Below are 16,096 nucleotides of genomic sequence, written 5' to 3' on the forward strand. Positions count from 1 at the left end.
CGACACTCCCCCCATGCCAACTCCTCCCAGTTTATATACTGGACATGACATCACATGGTATGGAATATCCCTTTGGCCAGTTTGGGTCAGCTGTCCTGGCTGTGTCCCCTCCCAACTTCTTGTGCCCCTCCAGCCTTCTTGCTGGCTGGGCATCAGAAGCTGAAAAATCCTTGACTTAGTGTAAACCCTACTTAGCAACAACTAAAAACATCAGTGTGTTTTCAACATTCTTCTCACACTGAACCCAAAACATAACACTATACCAGCTACTAGAAAGAAAATTAACTCTATCCCAGCCGAAACCAGGGCATCTTCCCTTTCATCAATTTGAATTTACTTTTAAGGAGTCATTTACGTACCTATGTGCAAACCCAGGTTCTCACAAACACAAACCAATTATTAACAGAATTAGGGCTCCATCTTTCCCTTCTCCGGACTTTCCTAGTTATGGTCTTGGATAGCAAAAAGCCAAAGCAGCACATTCTGGAAAAAGAAATGTGTGAAGAAACAGGGGGAACAAGAACATAATGTGGTTCTTTTAGGCTGAGCTTTCTAAAATGTTTTGGAAAGCTCCTCAGCCATGTCTATCCATTTTGGATTCTAATTATGCAAATATTATTCACACAAATAACCACCTTGACTGAAATCAAAGCAACTTCCACACTGAGGTGATATTTAAACACTGCTGGAATAGCTTGAAAAAATCTACAGAGGCAATAGGAGATGAGGAAAAGGAAGTTTCTCGACCGTCTTCAAGTTTGCCACACCAAGACAAGTGCTTATCTGGAAACAAAATTCTACGATTCATCCACGAATACAGATCAGACAGCAACAGTTGGTGGGAAGAGATGCAAATATTTGGAAACACGCATTCACCACAATTAGCGGGTATAGATCAATATTCCTGCTCATGTCCATCCCCTGTTACCTAACATGGCTGTCCATCTCAGCCATGGAGAGCCCTCACCACCTCTGTAGGTAGCTGGAAATCACATGACAACTCCTTTAGATTGTTTTAAATTAAAATTTCTGAGTGACTGAAGTTGAATTAAGCCACTGCAGTGGAGCAACACAGAGTTCTTTTCTCCTCCTGCACACAAATGTGAGTCTTTCTTGTGTCACATACCACTCTTCCAAAAGAAGATGGGGAAAAAAGATGGTTTAAGCCCAGGATGGGAAGTTGGTTTTGAGGCCAAGGTGTTAGGGAGGAGGAGAAATCCACATCTTCCTCATTTACAAGATCCAGACACTTGGTACCCCAGTACTGAGTGTTGCATCTAACAGAACTTCAGAGTGGATAGGCAGACATTTCCTGTAAGTTCACAAACCAAACAGAATAGCACTATTTGAAAGCTCTTTTTCCTCAGCTGTAAGAGCTTTAAAAAGTGAGTTAGGATCCACCCACATGCCAATGCCTGAACCTTGGATGTCCCAGAGTGATTTAAGCCAACCAGGGCTGTGTTCAGAGGCAAGGGAGAGCAGCAGGTACCTTCACAGGGTTAAGAGTCATTGTGGGACAGAAGGTAGGACTTGGCACCCAAGGGCACTTGCTTCCTCTCTGCTGACTACACAGCACTGCCTGCTGTAAGGTGGCCAGTTAAAACACTCAGAATCCGTCAAAAATGCATATGTAAAATTTTGGCATTGCATTTGGAGCAAGAGGATGGATTTCCCAGCAATTTCTATTCACTACAGGAACACGCAGTAGCTTGACTAACCACAGACACATTCAAAGAAAAAAAGATTGACAGGCTTCAGTGATTCACACAGAGAGAAGCTACCCTTTTCTTTGATTCACTTCTCTCCCTGACTTTTTCCTGTTAAAAGTCCTAAAACATCGTCGATGTCCATCGCCATAGCCACATCTCAGAACATCTACATTGTCAGTGCTTCTCTGCAAGCTTCCATCTAGCAGTTCTACACATCTCAGCCTGAACAGATGAACCTAGCTCCTCTCTCATCAGCACCACGTGGAAACCTCACGGATGTACGCTGGAACAGCCTAGCTGGGTACGGTGCTGGCTGCAAGTACGACCCTTGCAAACAAATACTGATAACAACCAGGCAGATTTTCTCCCTAGCTGTGAGAATTCACCACTAATTCAGCCATGACACAACTACAACAGCTGACGAAATGGGTGTTGTAGCATAAGGCAAGCACTGAACCCTGTTCAAGCTACTGGTTTTTGTCAAGTGACTGCAACACCACTATGAATTTGGATATAAAAATTATATATAAGATGGAACAGAGACAGAAAATCATCAGAACTGCAAAAATAAATCCATCAGGTCTTCCCCACTGTCAGCCAGAGCTGGTCAAAGAAATAAAGAAAAACTCTTGTCGATTGAGCTGCCATAACAAAATCCACAGAAAACACGAGTTCTCCATTCCCGTCGCAGGCAGTGGCACCGTCACGGGCTGGAACGATATGCAGCAGCCATTACTCGGTGCTTATTTTAAAAGTAAAAAAGAAATGTATGTGCACATGTGATGACCATTAAAAAGCACTTGTTTCTTCAATACACATTATACTTTGTACATAAGTTATTTCAATTTTTTTTTATTATGACAATTTACATGTCATATTTATATGAAAGAAATGACAGTAGATATTATAACAAAAACATTATGAAAGAAAAGTTACACAATTAGGCCTACAAGCTATAAAATGGCTTCAGGCCCAGCTTATACACAAAGAGTTCTGACCAGACTGTAGTGAGAGACAACGCTGAACAATTCATTAACAAAAATATTGGCACCAGCCTTAACATTTTTTTTTTTTTTTTTACTTCATTTACAAGGAATACAGTATTTAAACAGTTGTGTACTGCAAATCTAAAAACATTAGCTGTTAATAAACTGCAGTTAACCCTTTGAGCACTGAGGCCACCATGACTTCCATTTAAAAAAGTTTTAATGCATCATGTTTTACATGCACGTGGTATTACTGGTGGGGGGGAAAAGACAGTGAAAGCACCACCCGATTTATGTGCAACAAGAAAAACACTTCCAGTTTTTTCAACGTATCTCCCCCCCACTCCACACACACACAGTGTGTGTCCCCTCAGTCCCTTCCCTTTGACACTGTAGCAAGTCATGATTGAAGAGAGACTGAAAAATCAAGGTTCAGGACTCCAGAAACGCAAGGGTTAAACTCTACATAAAGAGCTCAGCTTGTGGAACTTTACCATGTTAACTCTTTAGAGAAAGAAAACAAAAATGAGGCCAACTGTGAATGAGATCATTTTTAAGGAACTCAAGGTTTCTTTGCAAACATATAAACAGCACACAGGAGTAAGACAAAACTGTATTTCATGTAAGTATATCTTAAAATTTAAGAGACCTATCTGGCAGGTTTGATCTAATTCTCACAGAATATTGGAGGGTAACCATTCTGCTAGCAAGTAACCTGTTCTGTGTTACCTGGGACACTGAATTTACCCGATGTTTGTCTAATGTACAGGACCTGTGCCTATGCGAGAACCGTCATGCATACCGAGAACGGTGACGCTACACTTTTGAATGGGTCACATACCATCTCCTGGCTGCTGCAGGAGGGCTGTGAAACACAGGTAGGAACTAGCAACCGCATTGGCATCAACAACAAATCATTTTAATGCTAGTTAGGGGGAGGAGTACCATTTTAATGAATAGAGTATAGGAGTAAGATACTGTACAAGATTTTAGAGTCCATATAACGAGTATGAAATGGAAAACTAAACAAGGCTTATAGCTTTATGATTTGATTTCATTTTCTACCACTAACTGGAGTAGCAGATTAGTATCTATTAAGGACTTTTAACTGCTCTAACTAACAAATGGTGCACTGGTAACTAGGCCTATCATATGTTTTAGTAGAAGGACTTTATCCCCATAGAATCATTTAAGTCAAGTTCTGACAGACTAATCTAAGTTTAGTTGTGTGGGACACAGGAACAAACAACAAAGCAAACTGTGCGGACTCTGACCGACGTCCCCAGAGGCAAACATTGTCATAATACTCCACGGACTGATCCTAATTTTCTCCACATCCACATTGTGCTGATGGAACATCACCGATTCCCTCAAGGAAGGAGACCTCAAGTAACTTTTCCTGTTACTTTGAAGGTCAGAATGAGACAAGGAGGGTATCGGGATGATTATCCTAAATGGAGACCTTCCATTGGGAACACAGTCTTTAAAGGGCAATTCAGAAGTAGTTCTTAGGCCTGTCCAAGACTTGTCTTGCAAATGGCATGGGTTTGCATACACATTTTTCCGTTCCGCTTCCCTCCATCCATTCCCCATCTCCTGCTGTTATTTGAACAAGCATTCAAACAGCAGGAGAAAGCAACTCTGTCTGCACCTGGGGAACCAGTGAGACTGACTATACACAAAGTGCTGCAAAGTGCACAAAGTAAACCAACTGAACGAACAGAGCAACTCTTATCGTTCAGTTCTTGTTAGTAACCTTTGGGGTTATATGTAGCAATAGTAGATATATTCGCAGACAAGTGCCTTCATTAAGCACGTGTCCCCTCTAACTGCTATATTGTCCCCACTCCTGCTCCTCAGCTCAGGTGCGGGGTGCCAGCATTTACAAAATGATAGTCAAAAACCCAAGTTGTAGGACTTCCTTTTAATTGCAGTTAAATCTGGAGCCTTTACACCACATATTCAATTATAAAAACTTCTTATCTACTTTAGAGTGTTCTATTCTTTCCCCCAGAAGCTGTACACAATTTTTTTTTTAAGTGTCATACTAAGCAATATACATCTTTTGCAATATACAAAATAAGTTAAATTACTCTGAAGCGTTGGGACAATCAATTCCCAAGCACATGTTTTTGCTGTTTGGAACTATCTCAGTTAGTTACACCTAATCTAAACTAAGAGCTTGTAAGTGATGCGTGTTTTCAGAAGTGATTAATAATCTTCGATACCCCAACTGCTGGGTGTCCAGCTTCAGAAATAATTTTCAGTTGATAAATACTTCTGAAGCCAGAGCTCTCCGCTAGGTCTCAGATTGGGTACTCAACTGTAAAGCACCAAAAATTAGTAATATAAAATTTTTCTTACATCAGTATATACTGAAAAAAATAAGGATCATTTCTGTTGGATTTTTTATTTTCTGCCTTCCAACATTTTAAGCGAGATATAGTCCCTACCCCAACTGTTAGGGAAGGGGAGGAAGAAGAGACTATCAGGAAATGTGGGCTTGATCCTGCAAATCCTTGCTTCAGACAATATCCTAAATGCTTCTTTAGAAGTTTTAAACACTTCAGGAATTCCAGAATTGCGCTCCTTCACGTGAATTGCTGGAGTTTCCCCCACCATATTCAACACAAATTTTTTCAGAAAGTTACTGTTTTGGTTGAAGATATTTGATCTTTTTTATATATATCTATATATTTAAGGATTTTATATACCCAGTGAATCGAAAGCATACATCAAATGTAAATACGTATCTAGGGTGCGCGCTGCACATTATATCCGTATTACAAGCCTGTGAATAGTAGTCGCTGCACATGTACCAAAACCAATTTTCAAGGCCTATATATTGCCATTTTGAACTAGATGATACAAATCTCTTCGTCAGACCAGTTGTGGGGGCTGGCATTACTGCCATAATTTATTTCAATTACTGTGTACAAAGTGAATTTTAAAAAGTAGGTGCCATAAAAATTCCTCATTTACTTTTCATAAGAGAAGTTTGTGAAAATATGTAATTTGAAACAATTATTTGAAAGTTTAGACCAGGCCTTCCTATTGAAGAACATTGCAAACCAAGTCGTAAGCACCTAAAAACAGGTATAAAATGGATACCCTGACAGGGAACTATTAAAATTATTGAACAGTTGCAGGATCTGGATACCAATGTAGTTCAAATGATAGATGTGAAGACAAATCAGAACAAGTGTACCACTGCCATACAATTTTTCTTTTGTGAACATACAGTTTTTTCCCCTTGAGGTTCTATGAGTAAGGTCTCTCGCCAAGAGTTCAGACACAGCAATTAGAAAACAGAAGTGAACAGAAAACAAGTCCAACTAAGTCATTAGCTCCCACTATACGACGAGTGACTGAGACACTTTAATGCAAAGAAATCTTGAAGGTGACATACTTCATAAATGAGCAATTTAAAAAAAGCATCTGTTTCTCTCAAGTACTATTAGAGCAATTTTTCATTAAAAAAAATCAAGAAGATGCAGTAATTTTATAATGTAATTCAAGACGTATGAAGTCAAACTATCAGAGAGTTGATTGTTCAGCACTGATCTTCCTACAAGATTTCAACACTAAGGTTTTTTTGGTAGTTTGGTGATATCATTTTCCATTTTTAAATCAAGAATATGCTCAGGTTTAGAAGACTCAATAACTAGAAGACAGCAACTGCGGTGAAATTGAGTTCTTAATTCAACCACCCTTCTGGTTAGATTAACGCACCACATTCATTAATTACAGAGCGGACCTACTGTGTACTTTGTGTCGCTGATAGTCACACGAGCTGCATGCAAGAAAACAAACAGCCATCATTTATCTTGGTGACACAAAAAAAAGTCCATTCCTCCACTCGATTTATAGGTTCTTCCCCTCACTGATGCTACTTAAAACTCCACATAGAAGTCAATTCACTTTCTTCCCAATCAGTTACACTCTGAAGAGTTTGCAGTTAAAAAAGACAAGGCTTTTGGTGACAACCTGTGTGGAATAAACAAGAGTTTGTTGAATAAATGCTTTGTATGTTCAGCCAATAGCTGCTTGCTCTTGTACTTTTAAATCCATTACGTGAAAAAAATCCCTGGCCAGTTTTCACTGTTTCTCATATGGTTTGAGCTTTCTGTTAGTCCAAAGCCACACCTGAAGATCACTATTCAAAGACATTTAACTTCTGATCTCATGATGAGTACAAAAGACCACAAGACTATAAGGACACCAGGAGGACATTTCCACTCTGGAATCACATATACATAGTATAACAGCATGAACCCCGTGCGGCAGTCAGCTAGCCTCATGTCAGAAAACGTCATCTTTCAAAACAGGAGACTGTACATTTTCCACCAAGCAGGATGCCTTAGAAATGAGAGAAATACGAGTTTGAAAATGTTAAGACTTTCTAGGGCATTTTTTGCAGTTTTTACTTGCACAACATTCCCACTGTTCTAAGGGGGAACTCTGGATCCTGGGGGATGAAGCTGTCTCAGGTACCAAAGGTGACCTCTTAGTAGACAGAAAAGTTGTTTTTGAAAAGTGACCTATAGAAAGTAAAACTTGGTAATAACTTGTCATTCCGCATTTTTAAAATGCGACGCTCCTGATGTAAGCTTCAATGCTCCAATTCTGCTTCCTGGTCTTTCCTGCTTTTACATCACTCCCTAATTCGGTACTGTTTTTTCCTGGTTGGTATATTCAGTATTGTAGCTCTTTTGTATTTTCCTACATTTACAATTACTTCCCCACTAAGTATTTAACATTTGGGGTTGACTGCAAGCAAAAGTGTTTGCTGCAGCACTGATCCGATACTAAAAGGCTCCATCAGGCAGCAAAAAGGATTATGGCACTGCCAAAACAAATGAGAAACCATTGGTTGCACAGTGTTGCTGCACGTGGACAGTTTGCACTGCAAGTATGAAAAATGCTCAGCAATTATTAACATTGAAAAGTGGAAGCCATATGTTCTTGCTTGTTTTAAAACACAAGTATATTAGAAATGTAAAAGCACTACATTTATGCATCACCTAAGCAAAGAAAAACACTAGAGTAGCTTAAAATGCTACATATGCTTCTAAGAACATTCTAAACTTCTGTGGCTTTTCACAACCCTGTTTTACTGCTTGCTCATGGAAACTGTTAATAGTTAACATCAGTAAGGTGGAAAAATATTTAATCTTTAATGGAATTATGTTCTCATGTAGAACGAGTGATTTCTCATTTTTTTAAATCACAAGCTTGCTTAGCGCAGCAGACAATGAGCAAGTTCCATTTTTCTGTGTCTCTGCTGATTCTGTTTTATAGCAGGGTATGTGCACTGCTAGAACCCAAATGAGTAAGAGTCATGGAGTGGTTCTGATAGAACTTGTGGAGAAAGAGGTGGGGAAACAAAAACAAGACTTTCAAGGCCAGAAGGTAGGTGATTTTTGGATCTAGGTTTTCTAGAGAGGTATTTAGTAAAGGCCTAATGCCGGTTTTATTACAAGAAAACAGAAGTGCTTAATGACTGACTAGTAAATACAATAAAATGGAAGGGAATCAGGTGGGGCAGGAAAGGAGAACTCACTCCTCGGTGGCAGCAGCAGTTTTGGTGCATCCATTGCCGGCAATGGACATAAACACCAGTCAAAAATCCAAATCTCAGAGCAAAAGGATTAATAGATGTGACCTTTTTGGATTTCAATGTTTGGCAGATCTGTTTGAGCTGTCTGTGTGCTACAACATGTACAAATGCTACAGCCTGCATCTTAATTCAGAGTAAAGAGAAAACTGAATGCTACCCAAAGCAAATTTCAGCTCTGCTCTTTATGTGCCCCGTGTTGTGGTTTTTTTCTTTTCTTCTGTTGTCTTTTTTTTTTTTTTCCCCTTGAATAAAAGCACATATCACTTCATGCCCACTCAAAAGTTGATGAGATGTCTTGGAGTCAAGCGTTTTCTCTCAGAAATACTGCCTTCTTGAAATCAGTTGGTCACATGACAATTATTAAAATGTATTTTAAGAAAATTCTAATGGCCAAAGGCCAACACTACATTCAAAACCTGCTAATACATCCAGGCAGATAAGTAAAATCAAAACAAAAACACACACAAACCCCAAACAGAAAACCTCCAAAAGGAAAACTGTTCCATTTGTTTACTTCAATTTGAAGTAGATATTAAGGACATGAATGGACCAGTCACGGTTTATTTGAAAATCCCTCAATCCTCTGATGCACTGTCATTCTGTGGTCAATGCCGTTTGTACAAACGTATTTCATTCAGAGTACTCCAACAGATGTTGAAACTCGAGTGGCCGGGCAGCTACCGCAGGGTTCTTTTGTCTGTACAAGTCTGCAGCACGTCAAGATGCCATCCAACTTACAGACTAACTTCACATCCATACGTCCTCCCACTAGACACTGTGCATCGAAGACCATCTGATGAACTATGTATGAGATAGCTTTATAAATTCATGGCTAGCGTGTTTCGACTGTCAAAAACTTCATTACAGTACACTTTACTGTACAAACACTTTAAAGGATGTTTATTAGGAAAGTCTGCAAGTCATAATGGATAGTAGAGTTCTTGCTTATGGTACCTTATTGGCCTCTAATAACTCTGTCTGCCTCCAGTATCAAAATCAAACTGCTTCCATGAAGGTGATTACTAAAATGAGCTATGGTATGTTAACCTACAACTCACAAAATGCGACAGTACAGACATTAATTTTTTTTAACTGTCTGTTAAGTTGTAATCTAAGTTGTGAACATTTAAATATAATATATATCTCATATGAAAAAGCTAAAGCACAAGTGCTTCTGCACCCCCCCACCCCCACCCCTTGAGCCAAACCCACCCCAGTTCCGGTTTGGGCCCTGACCGATTTGGAATGCTTTCTTAGGCCACCCATTTCCACAAATTTGTATGCACTCAGGAAATATAAAGTCAAAAATATACAAATCTCTTGTTGTTATAAGGTTTTTGTGAGTGAAATTACCCAGGACCATGGACTTGGAAGGAGAAGGGGGGGTAAGAGAGGGAATTTACAGCAATTCATCTTCAAAGTTCAAAACTGGTCACTTCACAGAAAGACTGCAGGACTGGTGAAATTCTTGCTTCTAAAAAGTGATACTGTAGTGGAGAATTTTCTAGGAAAAATAAAACAGCTTTTAATAACTGGCCCGCTGGTATGAGCTACCGTGGAATAAATTAGCACAAAAATGGAAGTCTTATAACTGTTCACTGTTACAGACGTAATCAACAAGGTCAGTCACTCTCAAAAGTTCATCTTCATCTTCCTCCGGCCCTACTGCTTCCTGCCCGCTCCCCGTCCCGTTGGGCGCCAGGCTGGCGCTGGCTGTGCTGTCCTTGGGGGCCTGGGTCTTCTCGCTTGGCTTGCCAATCAAGTTCTCAATGGTTTTACCTGGGCTCTGTCCGTTGGTGGAAGGCAAGTCCACCAGACTGTAGTCCAAAGGGCTCTCTACTTTCCCTACGTTATCAAAGTCATCTTCGTCATCGCTTTCTATCCGGTAGCAGTGCTTCTTGGTGTTGTCTTGAGGAGCTTGTGGTGCTGGCAGCTTATTTGCAGGAGTGGGGTTTTCTGCGTCATCATTAGCATTTTCGCAGTTATCTTCATCGTCTGTTTCGATTCGATTCAGCCGTTTGCGGACAGGCCTCCCTTCCTCTTCCTCATCCTCTCCTTCTTCCTCAGAGTAGTCGTCTGTACTTCGCCGACGTTTTCGAATCAGTCGCTTTGACTCCTTTGTGGACTCATCATCTTCAGAGTTCTTAGATGTGTAGCTCTCTGGAATAAGCAGCAGACTTAAAGCCATTAGCAAATCTGAGTGCAACCGAAACAATTACACTTTTTTATTTTTCATCTTTCACACATTAAAAACCCATCTCTCTCTATCTCTCACCACACGCATTTCTGTCTCCTTCCCCAGGTTCCCCAACCATGTCAAAATGCTTGCATTCTTTTTACTTTTTCAATAAACTGCTCAAGTAGCAAAGATCAACAATTTGTTGATATGCTGTTTCCAATCTGAGTACCAGAAGCTTTGGAGGCAGGTGTATCCCCCCCTAAAAGTGGTAACTGCGTGCCGGGAATAACACAGAACTGTAGCCCTAATCTCACAGCACCTGCTTTAGACCCTTCCAGAAACTGAGAGCCCAAATAATGGCTGCACTATCATAAAAAGATACATATATATGTATATATACACACACAAAAAACTGTATCGTACCCCCGCCACCCCCAAATTTATATACAACTTCTTCCAAAGGATATGAACACTGCCTAAGTGTCACCTGAAGTTTGCTGCCCTTTAATGGGAGGCCTTTTTTTTGGCAAACTGGAATATTGCCTACACACTGACAGCCTTTGCTTAGGTGAGGAAAGACAGAGACTGAAAAATCAAATGGCAAACACCATTTGCTGTCTCCTTGTGATTTCCATGGAGAAAAGACACCATCAATCAGGCACTGTTTAAAGTCCAAGTGCAGGCAGCAAAAAACTATACATCGTACTTCTGACAGCAGACTGTACTGAAGTACAAGATCAAGTTTTCGAGATACTGTACTTGTTTCCCTTCATCTAAGAGGATCCTCTAACACTCTGTAAACTCAGGCCTGCACTTCCAAAACTTACCCACAAATCAGAGGCGCTTGGCCTGTCAAGCACGGCTGATTTTCTGAGGAAGCCTGGCATCCATTGCAACCCGTACCGCTCAGCGTCTCTGAAAGCCGGACCTAAGGTCTCATAAGCTGGGCGCTCAGAATGCAAAGCACCCAAAGTCAGTGGTTGCTTTTGTAAAAGCTAATTTTACATCAAAATGCACACCAGTTGCTCATGGTATGACTGACATTACTGAGAGCAGGCTTCCTCTGCACTTATCACAGCTCCTTCAAACAAGAGATTGAATGAGTCTTAACCACCAGCACAAATACAATCAGGGCACCAGAAGTAATACCCTTTCTCTTACAAAAAAGAATCTCTAAAGGCTTGTGGGACGAAGCTTTGTGGCCTCTCAACAGAAAAGTGGTGAAACAGTTACATTAGTGCCAATTTTGGAATCCCAGACATAGTAAATTCAGACAATGATGACTTTTGAGGAGCGACTGTAACAGTGCATCATAAAGTACCAGTGAACTGTTTCAGAAGGAAACAGTTTCTAAGAAACATCAAGGAACTCTAGAAAGAAGATTCTCCAAATTATATACAATTTTCTCTTCATGCTAATGCTGACATATACCAGCTCCTACAAATGGTGGACTGTTTATTTTACCTTCACTATCTGAAGTGGAGAGCCTGCGTTTATGAACTCTTCTTAACTCCTTCCCATATCGGACACTTTTCTGTGACCCATCACTTTCTGAATCTTCCTTGTAATTAACTTGTCTCTTCTGATTCCGTCTTGATCTTCTCCTCCTAGTTTCCAGGTAATCGTCATCACTGTAATCTGTGTAATCACCACTCTCTGTACAGAGGAAAACCGTGGTGTGTGTTATTCCATTAAAGCAAAACTGCACAATTTAGACAAGCTTTAGACCAGCACCAATAAAATCATAAGCTCTTCCAGCACAGGAGAGTCTCAAGCATCGTGCCTCGTTACCCTGACCCGTTCCAGGCTCATGCATCAGTTCCCCCATTCATCGCCAGCGCAGAATTGCTTGATTTTAAAATCTTCTCACAAACCCTCTTCCTGTCTCCCCCAAACTCCTCCAGAAGGTTTCCTCCCAGTGTTTTTGTTCCCTCAGCTCTACTGGTGCCAAAGATGCCTCCTCTACAATTCCTGACAGCTGAAACAACCTTACTGAATTGGAGTGGATGATACACATTACCACTGACACTGGAAAGTCCTTTCTTTTTTAAAATCTAAATAAATTGTACTCTACTTGAAGACTTTTAAGAATAGGTAGATGAAAAAGCACTGACGAGATGAAACTCCCGGTAAGATCTGAGTTATAGAATTTAAATTAACAACAAAAATCAGTCTCACCTGCTCGTAAGTTTGCTTAGAACAGAAACTGTGTAGAAGAAACTTACCATCATTCACAGTTCTTCCTGCACCAGTCTACTGCAGCTAGTGTCTTTAAGAATTAAATTTATTTACATCAGTCGAAAATAACCTTCAATCAACTTTAGCTGCTTTTTCACTGAGCTCTGCCAAAACAATTACCCCAAGATACATTTCTATACATGTCACATACTGTTCCTAAGTTAGTGATTGACATGAATCACAGATCAAAGTGGCATCCTCTTTACTTCCTAAAATATTAGAGAAAGAATCAGAGCAAGTCAACAAGAACAACCACCTTCAGAAAGAAACTCCATCTCTGGAGACTGAAAACAAAGCCACTCGCGGGGTACCTTATTTCCTTAGCTCAAAATAGGCTTAAAGCAGGATCCTGAGGGACACTAACAGGGATGAAAGAGAGAAACACATAGTTAAGACTATACTCTTAGACATATATGGAATGATACTGGAACCAGCCGATTTTATCACAGATGTGTGTCCACCAGGAAACAAATAGTTGCTCCTGTGCGTTACAGAATAGATGAGCAATCTCTTTAGACCTCTGCCAGCATCTCCATTGATAACAGCTTACGATTAGCGCAATGATGCGGTCAGGACAGGGAGACAGCAACTATTTTAAGTGCATATAGCTATCTTCACCTGTCCATGCATGAACCCTCCTTTTGGAAACTAGTACTTCAAAGCAACTTACTCCAACATGTTCATCATCTATATTCTAGAGAGAAAGATAAAACACTGGAAAGGTAACACACACTGCAATAAGTTAATGCTCCAGTGTACTTAGTACCTTAAATTCACAATAAAAATAAGTAAAAGTAAGTGCTTGCATATCTGGCACTTTCTAGGACTGGGTCTCAAATGAAGCAGAAGCAGGAGGACAGTCTTCGGAGAAAGATGCGAAACATGAAAACGTTTAAGTATTGCAGAGGTATTACTCTCACACCTCAAACTGTGCAAACAGAAAACAAACTGGTTGAAGGACAAGTAGAATAACGTGAATTACTAGGTTCTCCTGTGATGCAAAGACCCTTCAGTTACTAAAGATCAAAAAGGATAATTGTAGAAGAGAGAGATTCAAAGTGTTATCGTTTGCTTTCAAGCCTGCCAGAGAACACAGAATGCCATACAACTGAAGGAATTTTCTTCCATACAAAGTGAGGGAAAATGTTTCTTTCAGAAGCTGTTTCAAAGGTATTTGGAATGTCTTCAAGAAGCTATAAAGAAGCACGTTTTTGCCTCCATCCTTTCTCTTCCCTGCAATCATGTGCCAAACAGGAAGGTACAGGGTAGCTGAAACTATCCACAAAGGTGGCCTTTTGAATCATAGCACAAGCATTCATTTAAATACAGAATTACTTAAAATGCCAAGAACCTAGTACGCAATACCAGTTTCCTGCAGAATATTCACAGCAGAACAAGTAGCAAACTGCTTCATAGCAGAGATGACATCTGACTTGACCAAAGCAAGCGTTAGTGTCAGTCATGACAGGAAACCGAGTCTTCCACTCTTCCTCTCTCCACTCCAGAGTTTTTAATAGATCTAAGACTTCTTATGCTCACCAGATTCTCTGCTTGAATTGTCCTCAGAATCTTCATCTTCATCATCTTCAGAATATTTTTTCTTGACTGTTTTCCTTCGTAACCGCCTGCTTTGCCTCATGGGCCTGGAGAGGTGTCGCCTGGATATGCGGGCACAGAACTCTGAATCACTGTCTTCGTTTGAGGGTGGGTCATCTTCACTTTCATCCAGATTTTCCTCTGATATAACAAACTCATCCTGAGATCTGTTCAAAGAGACAACACGGACAACAGAGATAGATATCGGAAACAAAGGGTCGAAACACATATATGCAAAGTAAGTACTGTCTTACACAAAAACCGCACAGATCTTATACTAATAACACGAAGCAAAGAACCAGAGGGAGCAAGCTGCCATCACTGACATTAGGTTTCAGTTGTATACTTGGGATATAGCTTTACACAGCAGATTAGAACAGCACGTGACTATAAACACACTGTCAAACTGAGACTGCAGGTGACATTTACACAGGACAGATTCTAGAGTGTTCATATGGTACGCTGCAATGTAATGTCTGCATAGCAATAACTATGGATGAGCATCCCCTGTGGAGGGGAAAAAAACCACCCACCATGTTCTAGCGGAGATGGCCTCCCTTTCATGAACCAAGCATCGTCCTACGCAATTTCTGAGAATTAGACTATTGTGCCTTAACACAAAACTATTGCTCTCATGCAAAACATGTATCTCTCAAACCTATCAGCTTGTAACACTCGTCATTTCAAAAGTGAACCAATGCTTTTTTAAAAACAGTTGATCACTGAAGGTACAGTCACTTGCATTTGGCTGCCAGCCGAATGTAAATTCCAGTATAACATCCAGAAGGCATTCAGCAGACGATGGAGTTGAAAATGCAGGAGCACACTTTAACAGATCAATGCACTATTAATTCTGTGAGATTTACGCAAGCCATACTCATTGATTGGAAATTTCCAGCACATTTAGCTCAACTATTCAGGGTGCCACTGTAATGTCCTCAGCATGGTCACAGGTGAAAAACAAAGCTCAGAATTTGCATCTATGTTGTATAGATTATCCATAAGCTTAGTAAATTGACTCAGTGACTGGTGTAAAGCTTTAAATGTTGATGGTAAAGACCTCATGCTCCATTACGTTTCTTCATTGAGGCATAAAGGACATCTAAAATTATTATTAATTTTTTTAACATTAGGAATTCCCCAGACTGAACAATGAGAAATTCCAAGGAAAGAGAGTTTCAGTTAGCCAGAGCAATACTCATTTAGCGTTTAAAGCTTCACATGATACGTATCTGTTTTTTACAGTATAAACCATTTCTGTGGCTGTTTCAAAACTCTACCTCCTAGAGAGCAGAAATCCAGAATTGACTTCAGAACCTGCATGTCAAGTTCTGTAAGCTCTAAATAGGGACATTTTACTTTTCCAATTTCTAAATGACACTCAGGCCCAATAAAAATCCCACAAAATAGGACATATTTTCAAAAGGAAACAATCAGCCTCATTTTAGCTACATCTTTGTTAAGGATTTCTGCTAGACAGTCACATCAGCCAGAAAACTGAGCCCGTCTGGCTCCCTCACTAACATAACCGTTTACAGAACCCCACAGTGTAGCCTCAAACACACCAGTAACATTTCCAGAACATGTTTTGATTAAAATACAGATTGGATGATTTCAGCGCATGGATCCGGAGTGCAGTTTTTCCAGTACAATGACGTTCCCCTAGGCCAGGAGGACTTTTGCTGGCACCATGCAGTGCTGTTCCAGCACTGGGTGCATGCTCCTAATGATCGTTTCAGGGGCACTGCAGAGTCACAGAAGCCTGTAG

The 16,096-nt window shown here is 40.3% G+C and overlaps 1 protein-coding gene across 4 annotated transcripts in view; it reads right to left on the reverse strand.

Annotated features, from left to right (window-relative positions):
• Positions 1 to 5,584: 5,584 nt before the first annotated feature.
• The window catches only part of RSF1 (remodeling and spacing factor 1), a 63,002-nt gene continuing 52,490 nt past the window's right edge, over positions 5,585 to 16,096 (reverse strand). For all 4 annotated transcript variants that reach the window (XM_052812155.1, XM_052812157.1, XM_052812156.1 and 1 more), the window contains 3 exons: positions 14,272 to 14,495; positions 11,959 to 12,150; positions 5,585 to 10,475 (listed from right to left, as the gene is read on the reverse strand). In XM_052812155.1, coding sequence (XP_052668115.1) covers positions 9,901 to 10,475; positions 11,959 to 12,150; positions 14,272 to 14,495 — 991 coding nt within the window. In that variant the 3' untranslated portion in view covers positions 5,585 to 9,900. The remainder of the gene's footprint in view (positions 10,476 to 11,958; positions 12,151 to 14,271; positions 14,496 to 16,096) is intronic.

Source organism: Harpia harpyja, chromosome 17, assembly GCF_026419915.1.
Source record: "Harpia harpyja isolate bHarHar1 chromosome 17, bHarHar1 primary haplotype, whole genome shotgun sequence".
Lineage (NCBI taxonomy): Eukaryota > Metazoa > Chordata > Aves > Accipitriformes > Accipitridae > Harpia > Harpia harpyja.